Genomic DNA, 15,978 nt, shown 5'->3' with positions numbered 1-15,978 from the left:
TCTGTCTGGAAGAGACCCAAGTCAATGCCTATATAAAGCATTGCTATTTCCGACAAAACTGGCCTCCAGACGCATGGGCTGGACATGGCCAAAGGACCGAGTTTACCGGGAGCCTCCGCCATTTTCCTATGTTATACTAAGCTAACAGTGGGGGGAACTCGCCATTAATGTAACGGTGCCTTGAGGAACGGCGCATGGATTATCGACAGGGTCTTGAGAGATCTCTTTCAGCTCCGTCCGTGCAATGGGTCCACTCTCGCGTACCCTTGGACACCCCCACTGGAGTTTAGTTTCGCCATTCATTTAGCCTAGTTACCCCCTCAAGTAACCGTTTCGACACGGGCGCCACTTTGAGGCAGAATAGCATGCCTGTGAATATTTATTCCAAAATGCACAATCGTTCCTGGTATTACCTGACTAACATATTTCTGACATTTTTTCATTGATATCTGGCGCGGATTTCGGATTATACACTTTATACAACCAAAAAGATCATCAAGGGTGTATTCAATAGGGCCTCATCTGTGATTTCTTTGTGATATCCCCCCGAGCAGATATTTGCAAAATGTTAACGCAGGAGTTTCCCATTGGTCAGTTTCCAATTGTCCGGAGGATTTTAGCTCCCGTCTCCTCAGCTAAGTGCCTCCAGTGGAAACGTCTAGAAGTGGAGCTAGATAGGCTAAGAACGAGAGCTAACAAGGCCTCTTGCGGGCTACCTTGGGTTAGCTTTTTTTTTTATTTCATCGTGGGGATGGAACAAATAGGCCGGTAACCTAGTCCAAAAAGCTATTTACGTATAGACATATTACGTCATGCTGAAATATTGAGTGAAATACCTCACAAGACGGCGTGGTGATGTCATAATCAGAGTCGGAGCAGATGGCGCCTTCTTCCTTCCAAGACATTCCAAATTCAATAGCATCGCTGCCGAGACTGTGATCAGATTTCAGAAAGTCGTTTTTCGAGTCAAAGTCATAAGTCCCACACAGACCCTCCAGCTTATTGAGCCATTTATCTGAGACTTGAATTTTGGTTAACAGGGCTAGAGAAACAAATGAATACTTGATGCTACGTTCTCCATACTGATAGTTTTTATATTCAAAGGCGATTAACGTTATATGATTTTGTCAGTTAGGCTATGTGCGAGTGTGTGCTTGGCTTATTTCTGTATGTAATACGTGTATGCTGTGTGTATGTGCTAAGTGTATGTTGTGTTATGTGTGTGTTATCTGGAGTGTTGTGTGTGTGTGTGTTAGTCAAATATTGAGAGTGATCAACTCAATGCTTACCTCCAGACCAGTATAAGGCTATCTCCTGGAAACTGACCACTGTGTGAAGAGTCGACGAGAAAATGTGGACATCTCCGAGTCTCAGAGAGTCATTTAAGGCCAGAACAGTGTTGCCTGTGATGATCCCCTCGATCCCTTTAATCAGCTGGACATGAGTGTCTCCGACATGGATATCAATCTTATGGGAACAGGCGATCCCTGAGGATCCACACGCCAGGTTTTTTATGCTGACCTACAAACATGTACATTTAGACAACAGTAATCATTTATTAACCAGAGATTATAACATTACAAATATATGCATATGCCATAAAGCTTTTATATAGCGCTACTTTCATTCTTATAGCATGCTCAGAGCGCTTTGGTCCAATGCATGACTAAATGCATGTATTACGCTTTCGAAGTAATTATCTTCTTTTTTGAAGTAACGTCTGTATTATATAAGATATATCCATATCCAACATTTGCACCATTAATCACAATACATATGCGGGGAAATATGCAGGACGCAATTGGGTTTGCGTAGTCATGTGAAACGCATCCTTATTGACTTTCATGGTTGAAATGAAATAAAAGCAAACCTTCACTTCCGGTGTGTTCGATTTGATGAGTGTGTAAGAACAACGTCCCGGAAAACGGAACACACTTCCGTCAAACGTCACCACTGTCATTGATGTGCCAGACAAATAACAGGAGGCTGTGGAAAAGAGGGATATCGTATGAATTCAACCCCATACATTGGACAAAATGGTTGGATTAATAATTAATAAATAATACGTACTGGCCTTTGCTGTAGAAAAAGTTAATTTAAGATTTATTATGTGTGCCTACATTGTACCAATTCTATCTTTATATCCTATAATACTCATTTCAAATTCTCAAACATCATAAAGCTTAATTTAATAATTAAATCTGGTGCATAAACCAGAAAAAAAAATGTGCATGAGGGGATGTATAAGACAGGTAGGCTAGAAGAAGATAAATATCTGAATCCAAACCCCCGCTGCGATGCGGCTATACCCAAACATGGGAAAGGCCACAGGAGCCAATCCTGAGAAGCAACGAGGAGCCAAACTCTGTCAGACTGCTGATCCCAAACTGCATCTGCCGTTCCCCCTGCAGCCAGCAGCTGTGTGTAGAGAGAATTGGGGGGGGGGGAAAGGAATTCTGTAAGGGAGACAACTTTCCAACTTTAGCTAATGCCCCGTCTCTCCATTTGCTCTAAGAGATGACACACAGTCGCTATAACGAGACCAACGACGCCCAGATGGTCTTCCATTAAGGCTATAAAATATATGCGTTTTGTTTTGTCACCGGTACAGAGTAAAATTGATTGCTATAATCATTCATTTCATCTCTCAGACCAAAACAATTCCCTTACGTTTACCTACTACGGAGACAATTCATAAAAGAGGGTCTTCATATTTAATCTGAATAAAAAGTTCATTACATCGTCTTTCTTGTGTTTTCTTTGAAATAAAAATTAATTAAAAAAAAAAAAAGAGGCCCAAAAAAGAGGTGAGATAAATACCCAAAAAGAGGGAAGAAAAAAGAGGCCTAGGGCCCAAGGATTCCTATGATGAAAAAGCTAAAAATGAATAGCACAAATGCTGAGGTTTCCTTTAAAAAATTGTCATTTTGCTAGGACAAATTTGTACAAATGCTCCATCTTCTCTAGTACTATTAGAGCATGGAATGGGTTGGCTGAGCCAGCCAGGAAAACCAATGACTGGCAAATTTGAAGTCATTGGTTAGCATGCATGACTAGATTGACTAACTGTATTTTATAAGATAAGAAATTTCCTTACATCGTCATGTTGACCTAAACTTAACTAAAAAGTTCCTTACATCGTCATGTTGACCTAAACTTAACTAAAAAGTTCCTTACATCGTCATGTTGACCTAAACTTAACTAAAAAGTTCCTTACATCGTCATGTTGACCTAAACTTAGCTAAAAAGTTCCTTACATCGACATGTTGACCTAAACTTAACTAAAAAGTTCCTTACATCGACATGTTGACCTAAACTTAACTAAATAGTTCCTTAAATCGTCATGTTGACCTAAACTTAGCTAAAAAGTTCCTTACATCGTCATGTTGACCCAAACTTAACTAAAAAGTTCCTTACATCGTCATGTTGACCTAAACTTAGCTAAAAAGTTCCTTACATCCTCATGTTGACCTAAACTTAGTAAAAAGTTCCTTACATCGACATGTTGACCTAAACTTAACTAAATAGTTCCTTACATCGTCATGTTGACTCAAACTTAACTAAAAAGTTCCTTACATCGTCACGTTGACCTAAACTTAACTAAAAAGTTCCTTACATCGTCATTTTGACCTAAACCTAACTAAAAAGATCCTTACATTGTCATGTTGACCTACCATGAAAGTCAATTCTTTTTATTTTCCGCCACACGCTATTGTCACACTTCCTGAAAGACAAACAGAATGTTAACATCGATATCATGTTCTAAGATCTCTAAACCTAGTCAATGGACTTCATTCACCAATCGTAAACAAATAACATTTAGCCACGTGGTTCTTTATCTCTTCTATACAAATTACGTAATACACACAGGCGGTAACGTGACAGGTTTTTTTTTCATTGTTTTATCAATATTATCATGTGGCTAAATGTTGTTTGTTTACGATTGATGAATGAGGTCCATTGAACTGTAACCTAAAAAATAAATAGTAAATTTCCCTTTTCAGACCTTGTGACTATGGGGCAGTTGATGAACTGTTTCTGAGGCCCACGTTTAACGATGGTGTCATGTGGCCAGCACAACCACCAACCGCCAACTTTTGTCAGGTACCAGTTAGAATTCAAAGGCGCCGTAGAAATCCCAGCCTTCACAACGACTCGAACCCGGGACCCCCGGGTTCGGAAGCCAAGCGCTTTATCACTCAACCACCGCGCCTCCTAACTTTACCATAGGTTTAAAAAAAGCAGCTCCAACAAATAAAAAAAATAATTATTCATCTGACAATGATAAACACACAAAGTTAATAAGTTTAGTTTACTAATCAACAATTATCAACACATCAACAAAAGACTAACACCTTGTTATGAAAACTATGTACTGTATCGGTTGTTTGAAGGTGCTTGTAACTCATCCGTAAGAATGTGTTCACGAAATGTGAGATGTGTGTTGCAGTGTATTTAAGCCAACTTTGCGGACATGGTTTTCATGTTATTATATTCATAACACACCTAAAAACACTCACACTATGTCAAACTGGATTGTTATCTCAGAGTTGTTCGGATACCAGATGTCATTATAGAAGCACGGGCAAGTGCCGATTCGGGTACACTGACCATCCTGAAACAGATGTATGATTCTTTCATAAATAAGTAACTGATTTCGGAAATACATATCAAAAGAGAAATATATTTGTATTGCAGAATTGGTCACACCTGCTTTGATGAAAAACTAGTCAGCTGCTGCTGAATTATTTTAGAACTAAATATAAGTTCTCTGAAATAGCTATGTTTAATTTTTAAAAAATGTTTTAGTGGTTTTTTTTAATAATTAAAATAAAACCCATAATTCATCTGTTTTTTTTTTTCGTTCAAGAAGTTATTGAGAGAAAATAAACAACTTACTAAAGTCTCAGCAAATCCATCCTGGCAAACGCAGTCCCTTATATCGTCTGCACAAGTCATTATAGTATTAAATTTGTCGGGACACTTGTACCTGGCACACATATCGTTTTGACGTTTGATTTTTGTGTACGCCACTTGGTTTTTCGGGCAGACGATTTCAGCACACTTGTCTTGACAACTTATTAGAGCATCATCACATTGGCTGGAGAATGAAGCATGTGGTTTTATTAATTCACTACACAAGACTTGTGAAGAGGTTGTTCCATAAAGAAGCAGAATCAGGGGCGGACTGGCTATATTGGCATTTGGGCAAATGCCCGGTGGGCCGGTACCCAAATGGGCCAGTAGGGCCACCGAAATGCCTGATCGAAGTCACTATGGCACATATCAAGTTGTTAAAGGTTTTATAATATCCTTATTATGTTATTATTATTATTTTGATAAAAGGCCCTCTGAGCGTCGTGTTTAAACAAAAAGTCTTTAACAGACATTACAGTGTAATACTCTTTTAATCAAACACATTTTCCGAAAATAAAATGTAGAATGTAGTAGACATTGCTACTAGTAGGCTTCATCTTTTTAGGGCCTTCATAATTGCTGATTTAAAAAGACGCTATATTGCTTATTAAGATATAGAGTTCACTGTAAGCATGCATATCGATACATTATCAAACTTAACAATGATTTTTAAGGACCGATACACCTAGACATTGGATGCCCATCTTATGATAGAGAATTTGTGGGCCGAATTTTATAGAAATGCCCGGGCCGATTTTGACATCCTGTCCGCGCCTGAGCAGAATCATAGAATCTATTCAAAGTGTACCATAGTTGAGGGACTTTGAACGTGACGTGATGGCTGCCTGGTCATGCGGTTTGCTCGCTGGACTGTCGTTCGGATTTATCGATGGTCGAGGGTTCAAATCCTGCCCGCTCCCATCCCCCCGTCGTCCTGCGGGAGGTTTGGACTAGGAAGTAAACTATCTTCAAGTCTTCAACTCTGAAGGAACATCCGAAACATGTAAAACATTTTACAAAACAAACAAACATGTCACAGACGAGTGGTTTCTATTTTATTAATTTTTCTAATTAGGCAGTTGGTGTTTGGAATTCAAGGGGACAACATCGTATTACGGACAGAGCCTCGACTGTGACCTTTACGTATTAAACTCATTCAAGTATCTAACAGTCTGGAGTCTGGACTTAGGTCTTCGTCTTGTTATTGTGATAGGCCAGGCCTTCTTTCTTTAGAACTTTATTAGGCCTAAAGTAAGGAAATTGTTACTTTCGAACTTTATTAGGCCTAAAGTAAGGAAATTGTTACTTTCGAACTTTATTAGGCCTAAAGTAAGGAAATTGTTACTTTCGAACTTTATTAGGCCTAAAGTAAGGAAATTGTTACTTTATTGATTATAAAGCTTATATCAATTGTGACTGTCTGTCTGATATAAGAGTTGAAAAAAATATTTCTCCCACACCCATTCTCAGATCAAGTTGAAACTTTAAACAAGTAGGCTATTTATTGTACCTAATAAAACATGAATAAATTAAAAAAAAATTATCCAATCAGTCAATGATTATTGGTAATTAATTACTTTGTTCGAAATAACTTCTACAATACATAGTTGTACGTGTGGAGTTCTTCCCACTACACAAGTTTTGTTGTTGTTTTGGAGCATTTTTATATTTCGTTTATTGACATTCCATTCTCTAAGGGTCAAGATACATCTATCTAAAATACTTAATAAATAGAGAGATTATGTGATGTCCCAATAACTATAAGAGAGCATAAAGGAAGGGTCACAGATTGCAGATGTCATACACAACAGAAGCAGAAAGAAGGGTGAAAATGCAACGGCGCCTGGTGACTATATATGCCCAACCTGCGATCGCAGCTGTGTATCAAGGATTGGCCTCTTTAGTCACACAAGAAGTTGCAAAGGGAAAAGATCGTCTCTCGAGACGTAAAATGCCACAGACAGAGAATAACCATAAGTAAATTGGCTTCAATTCCATTATTCACAAAGAAATCTTCAAGTCTCCACTTTGGAATTCATTTCATTCTACCAAGAACCCAAAGTTATCAAAAACTTACCAACGTATGCAGTAATCTTTTTGGAAAGAACCTGGCTTGACATAGGCCTTAGACTGGACTTCAAAACATGGGCAGTCTTTCCTTCTTACGCAACGTCCTTCATGGGTCAGCAGATGACCATGTGGGCAAGAACATCCTGGTACAGTTTTATCCGTGAACATCCTGACGGACAGCTGGGGGTCGAGGCAATGGGATAGCCAGACTGGGTTGTGGTCATTGTAATCTAGGTCACCTTGACACGTTTGCATTTCTATTTCAAAGAAAAAGAAATCAAATAAAATCAATCAATTCAAATCTATCTATCTATCTATCTATCTATCTATCTATCTATCTATCTATCTATCTATCTATCTATCTATCTATCTATCTATTTATCTATCCATCCATCCATCCATCCATCCATCCATCCATCTATCTATCTATCTATCTATCTATCTATCTATCTATCTATCTATCTATCTATCTATCTATCTATCTATCTATCTATCTATCTATCTATATAGATATTTATCTTTCTATCTATCAAATCTATCAATCAAATCTATCTATCTATCTATCTATCTATCTATCTATCTATCTATCTATCTATCTATCTATCTATCTATCTATCTATCTATCTATCTATCTATCTATCTATCTATTTATCTATCTATCCATCCATCCATCCATCCATCCATCCATCCATCCATCCATCCATCTATCTATCTATCTATCTATCTATCTATCTATCTATCTATCTATCTATATATATATATAGATATTTATCTTTCTATCTATCAAATCTATCAATCAAATCTATCTATCTATCTATCTATCTATCTATCTATCTATCTATCTATCTATCTATCTATCTATCTATCTATCTATCTATCTATCTATCTATCTATATATATATATATATATATATATATATATATTTATCTTTCTATCTATCAAATCTATCAATCAAATCTATCTATCGAATCGATCTGTCTGTCTCTCTATCTCTCTTTGTGTGTATATATATATTGTATATATATATCACATTTCTTATCTTATCTTATATGATACAGGCTTTACTTCAAAAAGAGGATGATTACGTCCTACGCGTCATGCATTTAGTCATGCATATTTACCAATGACCTAAACTCCGCATGAAATAATTGATCTAAATTAATTAGTCTAATCTATCCATTTTTCAGTAGGTTTCTGTACGGTACTCTAATCTATATGCTTAAGGGTAAGTTAACAGATATAATGAATAATAATGAATATAACAATGACATGACAAACACGACATGAATGTGATGTTCCAACCTGGAAGAAGGTCTGGTAGCGTGGTGTGTTTCTTCAAGTGTCCAGTTAGAAAGGAAAATGGTATTTGTAGCGAGTGGGAAATTTTCAGAAGAGTGGACTGAACTACTGACCATTCCTGACTGACCAGCGCTACCCTGTCCAGGTTACTGATCGGAATATAAATGTTTTCTAAAATGTCACTCAAACCTGCGAACTAAAGATTAAAGGCAGACAGAAAAACTGTCATTAAAATCTTTGACAAGATAAAATAACTAGAGAAATGAGAGACTAGAATAATCTAAACTTTAAAGTTGACTTCACAAACATTTTTTTCTGTTAATAAAAGGTTACAAATACTGAGTTGTGGTGGCAGAGTGGTAAAGCACTTGGCTTCCGAACCAACGGGTCTCGAGTTTGCATCCAGGTAAGAATGGGATATGAACTTCGGAATTTTTAGGAGGCCCCTAAGTTCACCCAACTCCATTGATTATGTATAAAGCTTGTCTCATTTTGACGTAACTGGTCTACGTCAAAATGAATTACGCACACCAAGAGTTGCAATAACATGGAAGCCAAAACGAGGAAAGCGCAAACAGGGACGTCCTCGTATTACTTGGCGACACACCTTCATGGAGGACCTCAGAACAGTGGACACCAGGTGGGAGGAGGCTTAAGACATTGCCAGTGACAGATCTTTATGGAGACAGCTTGCCGCCCAATGCGCCGAACGGCGCGGGAGGACCTAAGTCTAAGTCTAAAGGCTTGTCTTCGAGTCCGAAGATTAATGAGGAATACAGTATTTCCAGTGGCTGCGCAGCCCCAACTGTGACCTGCATATTTTGCCACATCCAGGGCTAGCATAACCATTGTCCGCAGGTGGTCGATTTCGATTTCCTTTTCGTCGTCTGCGTTTGTCCTCGGCTGCGGATTTTCTTTTGGTCTCAAATGCGTATCCCGCGGCCTTCGTGAGTGACCTCCAGCTGTCTTGTTCCCACGCCGCATGCAGCCAGGTGCTCTCTTCTATGTCAGCCAAGGAAAGTTGATGCCTAAACTGGTCTTTGAAGCGTTTCCGTGTGGGCGCCTCTGTTACGTTGACCACCTTTTAGCTCACCAAAAATTATGTAACGTAGGCTGAAAAGCAAATTCTGTTGGTAATTCTACTGGCCACATGACACCCTCGTTAACCGTCAATGACAGAAACAGATGACCTTGACTTCATCTGCCCCCATAGATCGCAAGGTCTGAAAAGGGAAATCTTTTACAAATACGAGAACATTTGCTTATTTAAATACGTCAAGCAGTCAGGTGAAAATACGCTTATGTTAAGAGTTCATTTCATTTTGTTATATTAACTCTTTCTCTCCTAACTGACGATACCAGCGTTGATTCCACCAGAATGTGGAAAATAATTACGGAGAGAAAGAGTTAAAAGACGATGTAATCTTTAAGAGTTCATTTCATTTTGTTATATTAACTCTTTCTCTCCTAACTGACACTACCTGCGTTGATTCCACCAGAATGTGGTAAATAATTACGGAGAGAAAGAGTTAAGAGACGATGTCATCTTTAGTGTCTTTGAGACTTTACCCCTACCTTCTGTTGTCCACCGACTGAGTCGTCAATACTTCTAAAGCCAGATCGACCACAAGAGTCCGTAGAATAAGCTCCTATATACTTGTCATCCGATTCTGCATCAATCCCAGAGGGCAATAACCTGTCATCATGAATTTGTCTGTTCATGTTTCCGCACAGACCCCGGAGCTGGGAAAAAAAAATTGTTTTAGACCTTCAGTTTGAATGTGAATCTAAACAGAAAATTTTTAGATTTGTGTAGATTTTCCTTTTATATTGTTATTTCATCTTATTGCAATATTACTTAATAAAAAAATAAAATCTGTATAATCCGTGAGGATATGCGTACTATACTTAACGATACATGTATTTTCTAAGAGCAGACAAATAATACCACACCACATGAAATATAAGTTCATAGCACAGTTAATCTTAAACATTACTGTAAAAGTTTATATCAGAAAGCTGCATGTTGTTCAATGATTTGATTGCTGAGAAAACAAAAGAGTTCTTGTGTAGTTTTTTTTTTTACTACTATTTATAGAAATAATTTTGAATTTCACACAACCAAATCTTCCACCTATTATCTTCCTCTTATTTATTATTATATATTGTATGTGAGTTCGCTCCCTTCAACCACCTATAACCATAAACAATTGTAATTTTATAGTTCTTTCAAATCTCCACTACATAAAATCAAATCACACCATACCACCCAGCCTTCAGTTCTTCAATGTAGAAGGAAGGATTGGGGTGGGTGTGTGTGTGTGTGTGTGTGTCCAAATTCAAAACTCCTCCCGGGCCCCCGAAAGAATGACCTAATTTTTTAACATTCATTGTCATTGGCCTCCTTCAGTCGTAGGACGACTATGGTTCATCTCAGAGCGATGAAAGCCTGGGCATTGTTTATGGTCGGAACGATGTCGCCCACACAGCAGTTCCCCCCCCCCTCTCCGCGCAACTGATGTGACCAAAGGAACGGAGAATCCAACACAGTTTGGGATCAGTAGCGCCGCAGGATCTGCCAGGCTGTAGCACGGTGTGCCACAGTCTGCCTAAGGGTCACCAGCTCCTGATTTTTCCTCAGGGTTGTCTCCTGAAGCCTTTCCCGTGTTTGGGTATAGCCGCAGGGCAGCGGAGGTTTGGATTCAGAGTTTTCCTTCTCCTAGATGGGTAGCCAACCAAGGCTAACGAGCCCCTCCTGTCCGAAGCTTACTGGTTTAGGCGCCAGTTGCTCGCCTTTGCCCCTTCTCCTGTCTGTGGTAACGCTTCCGCCAGGCCTCAGTAACTGAGCCACACGTGAAGGCCAGGAGTTGGACTGGTTGTCAGAGGCTTTTTGAGACATTAACATTAAATATATAATATTACGCCGCTGCCATGCAATCTTGCTGTTTATGTGGAGTCATAAAGTACTAGACAGCGCTGATCTTGATGTTGTTTTGTAAAATGTTTGTAAAATGTTTGTAAAATGTTTTACATAATTCTGATTTTCCTTCAGAGTTGAAGATAGTTTAATTCCTAGTACAACTTCCTAGTTGTAGATGCCGTTGCTGCACTGAAAGCACGACGTGTGGCGATATGAATTGATTTTGGCATTATTCGCCAATAAACAACGGTATTATTCAATAAAAGAGTTTTAATGACTATTTTTGGTTATTAATTTTATTTATCCTGTTGTTTATGTCTTTATTCAGTACAGTACTTATATACTTATATACTGTACCGATTGGAATTTAGACATATATTTATTAAGAACATTTTCTCATGTCATGTTGTCAAATGTCAAAATGCAGGGGCCCTGAAAAGGCCAAGCCCCCAAGGGCTCCCAAATCCCTAGCCACACCACTGCAGTTCTCGGATCTACAACAACATAATTTATTCCCCTCCAATACACAGAATCACACGCACATATTAAGAACCATAATGTTTATTTACTTATTTTATTATTGTATCACTCACGAAGGCCGCGGGATACACATTTGAGACCAAAAGAAAATCTGCTGCCGAGGACAAACGTAGACGGCGAAAAGAAAATCTAAATCGACCACCTGCGGACAATGGTTATGCTTGCCCTGGATGTGGAAAAATATGTAGGACACAGCTGAGACTGCGCAGCCACGGGAAATACTGCATTCCTCACTAATCTTCGGACTCGAAGACTACCCATTATTATTATTATTATTATTATATCATTTATTTATCTATATTTCCAAATCGTTCCGATATAAATTTAAAAAAAAACCATAATTAGCCTTAGAAAGAAAATGGAATACTATATACTTAGAAGAAATTAGAGTTCGGTGACGCACCTATAGAGACAAATGATGAACGCGAAAGTGATTATGACGTGATTATATTAGAAAAAAAGGTTAGCGTAGTAACTACAGAACAAGTCTACAGTGCCAAGAATTCACGCTGACAACATCGTCGCATTGACAGAAGACCTAGACCAACGTTCACTATTACTATTTTGCTTCCTCCCCCTTTCCTACTAAATATTTCGTCCTCCCAACTGTCACAGTCTCAGTTAACATTGCCTGATTTAATGTTCACGTCATGTTAAGAGGTTAAAAGACATGTGGAATTCCTGATGTAGAAAACAGGAAGTAGAATGAATAAAGTTAGACTTAGAGTTATCTTATCTTATATAATACAGACGTTACTTCATAAAAGAAGATGATTACGTCCTACGCATCATGCATATTAACCAATGACTTAAATTCAGCCAAGTCACTGGTTTTCCTGGCTAGTTCAGGCAACCCATTCCATGCTCTAATAGCACTAGGGGAGAAGGAGCATTTGTACAAATTTGTCCTAGCATATGGGACGAAGAATGTGCCTTTAAGTCAAGTCAGTCAAGTGGTATCCTTTAGACCGGGCGGTCAAGTTGTATATTTTTGGTCCGGGACGGACAGTAGCGACTTAGAAAGTCGAGTAGTAATTTCAGTTAGGTAGTAACTTTTGGGCAGTTGATGCCAGTGGTCTTTTGAGACATATATTTGTAGTAGTTATTCTGGATTATTCTCTACAGTGTTACCCGCTGAGATGCGGACGTGATTTGTAATCTACTCGAGAGAGTTTAACGCATTGGATATATTTGATACCGCTGTTATGCGGATAGGATTCTTTATTCCTTGACTTGTGTAACTAACAAGGAGTGCAGTATTACTATTATTGTTGTCAAATAAACTTTATATTTGTCTGCTGAAACGGACGTCAATCTGTAGTATCTATGTTTGTCACGTGTCAAGAGTACTCCAGGAAGCACGAACCCAGCATTTTACGCATTCGCGACACAGTAGTAGTGACCAGTCCCTCTATAGTCACACTATATCAACGCCACGTCTCTAAACGTGCATTTACACCAACCCCTCCCTTTTTGACCAGGTAACGGTCTGTACAAAACTACTTTAACCTTAATTTGTTGTACTGTATCTTATCTTATCTTATATAATACAGACGTTACTTCAAAAAAAAAGAAGATGATTACACCCTACGCTTCATGCATTCAGTCATGCATATTAACCAATGACTTAAAATTCTGCCAAGTCACTGGTTTTCCTGGCTAGCTCAGGCAACCCATTCCATGCTGTAACATCTAACACATCAAACACCTTAACTAGTTTCACAGTTTGTAGACCACTGTAACATCCAACACATCAAACACACCATTAGCATAAAACTGCAAATATAAATGTGTACATCTTACCGAGCCTGCTTCATAGAATGACTCCCAGGTCGCGACCACCAAGTAGTTCAGATTGAACAGAAGAATTCGAAACTCAAAAGCGTCTATTGCGATACTGGATGACGTGGGGGTTCGAATATAAACAAACTCGTTCGTATAAGGAAGCCTGACGCTGCTATTGCTCTTAAGGTCCAGCACCTCATAAAAAGTGAAGTTATGGAAGATGACCACAAAGTGGACCTTGTCCCCTTTGAGTTCAACACCAAGAGGTGTTAGAGTAGATGGAGTCAGTGGGGACTTCTGAGAAATCATGTTTATCTGTAAATCATTTTTCTGGGGGAGTAAACAGAACAGAATGATATCAATCAAATCAACATAAATCAATATCTGTCTATCAATTTATCAATCAATCAATCAATCAATCAATCAATCAATCTATCTATCTATCTATCTATCTATCTATCTATCTATCTATCTATCTATCTATCTATCTATATGTCTGTCTGTCTGTCTGTCTCTGTCTGTCTGTTTGTCTATCTATCTATCTATCTATCTATCTATCTATCTATCTATCTATCTATCTATCTATCTATCTATCTATCTATCTATCTATCTATCTATCTATCTATCTATCTATCTATCTATCTATCTATCTATATGTCTGTCTGTCTGTCTCTGTCTGTCTGTTTGTCTATCTATCTATCTATCTATCTATCTATCTATCTATCTATCTATCTATCTATCTATCTGTCTATATGTCTGTCTGTCTGTCTCTGTCTGTCTGTTTGTCTATCTATCTATCTATCTATCTATCTATCTATCTATCTATCTATCTATCTATCTATCTATCTATCTATCTATATATCTATCAATCAATCAATCAATCTATCTATCTATCTATATATCTATCTATCTATCTATCTATCTATCTATCTATCTATCTATCTATCTATCTATCTATCTATCTGTCTGTCTGTCTGTCTATCTATCTATCTATTAATCTATCAATCAATCAATCAATCAATCAATCTATCTATCTATCTATCTATCTATCTATCTATCTATCTGTCTGTCTGTCTGTCTGTCTGTTTGTCTATCTGTGTGTCTATCTATCTATCTATCTATCTATCTATCTATCTATCTATCTATCTATCTATCTATCTATCTGTCTGGCTGGCTGGCTGGCTGGCTAGCTGGTTATCTATCTGTTATAATATATAGTTATTTATTATAAGGTACAATTAATTGTTTTAAAGTCTGTATATCTAAATAATTGTACGCTACCAAGATTGACACATTTTAAACTCTATTAAAAAGTTACAACTCACTTGGTGCGCTACTAAAGTAAAAAGACAAGTTGTATCGTCTGAGGACAGAAAAAAATCCTGGCGGTCAAAGGTCGTCAAGATGCCAGGCCCGTACACAGAGCAGGAGGCATAACAGTTGTTGGATTTAACGCAGGTCCATAAACCACTTGCTGCACAAGTGCTGAAGATAACATAGAAACAAATTCATAAAAACAAATAATATGAAACAATATATTGCTCGTCTTCATTAGGTACAATGTAATTGTAGACCATAGGTTAATACTGAAGATAAAAGAGGTGAAGACGGATTTAATTAAATCTAATGTACAGTTAGGCTACTATTGAAATAAACCCAACATCGTCATTGGATTCTATGACATATCACATTCTTTTTCACCATCACATGGATTGTAAACAACATTCATAAAGTTTTGCACAAGTTATATCAATTGGCTTCGACTGTCTGCGCCAGATTTTGTACACGTTATTTCTCCAACTTCTAAATCTCGGATCAAGATGAAACTTTGCACAATTATTATTTGCCCGCATCAAAACATTGATAAATCGAAAAATTCACCAATTATTTTATCAATTAGTAGTTATTAATTAATTTTGTTTTATATAGAATACATAGAAAACAAAACCAACCTGGCCAGAGAATAATTTTTTATTTTTTTTTTAAAGAGGAGATAATCTTTGGGTAGAGAATTAGACGTTACGAATTGAAAGATAGCCAGAACAAAATAATTAAATGTTAATGACAATAATATGTCTAAGACTGTGTGTTTATTAATTCTAAAGAAAAGTTTTTATAGGATTTGTCAATTAACGTTTTCTAAAAACTCTTTTCACAAATGATTTCCTTTCAACACAACTACCTGACTGCTTAAAATGAGAAACAATATTTAATTATAATTTATTAACAATAAAGTATTTGTAATTGACAATACTATCGTAGCACAATACAGGCAAAGGTAGGGAAAAAATTGTAGCGACAGGGCCGGATGTGAGTGTGCGGAGGCCCTGGGGCAGAATTTTAGTGGAGGCTCCTAAACTTTTTTGAAAGCGTTAATAAAAATCCAATTTTTAACACTTATTAAAACTTTCGAAAAAATAAAGGGCAAAGGTAAATGAACTGTTTA

General features: G+C 37.5%; 1 protein-coding gene across 5 annotated transcripts in view; it reads right to left on the bottom strand.

The window, feature by feature from the left end:
* Positions 1–15,978, bottom strand: part of LOC106061055 (SCO-spondin-like) — a 75,857-nt gene that overhangs the window by 32,828 nt on the left and 27,051 nt on the right. For all 5 annotated transcript variants that reach the window (XM_056018470.1, XM_056018471.1, XM_056018472.1 and 2 more), the window contains 11 exons: positions 14,858–15,017; positions 13,551–13,862; positions 9,863–10,030; positions 8,291–8,483; positions 6,995–7,244; positions 4,900–5,101; positions 4,521–4,615; positions 3,675–3,724; positions 1,871–1,986; positions 1,290–1,521; positions 837–1,042 (listed from right to left, as the gene is read on the bottom strand). In XM_056018470.1, coding sequence (XP_055874445.1) covers positions 837–1,042; positions 1,290–1,521; positions 1,871–1,986; positions 3,675–3,724; positions 4,521–4,615; positions 4,900–5,101; positions 6,995–7,244; positions 8,291–8,483; positions 9,863–10,030; positions 13,551–13,862; positions 14,858–15,017 — 1,984 coding nt within the window. The remainder of the gene's footprint in view (positions 1–836; positions 1,043–1,289; positions 1,522–1,870; positions 1,987–3,674; positions 3,725–4,520; positions 4,616–4,899; positions 5,102–6,994; positions 7,245–8,290; positions 8,484–9,862; positions 10,031–13,550; positions 13,863–14,857; positions 15,018–15,978) is intronic.

The sequence above is a fragment of the Biomphalaria glabrata genome, chromosome 1, assembly GCF_947242115.1.
Source record: "Biomphalaria glabrata chromosome 1, xgBioGlab47.1, whole genome shotgun sequence".
Classification (NCBI taxonomy): Eukaryota; Metazoa; Mollusca; class Gastropoda; family Planorbidae; genus Biomphalaria; species Biomphalaria glabrata.
Note: the sequence above shows the minus strand (reverse complement) of the source record. Positions and strands in the feature narration are given on the sequence as shown.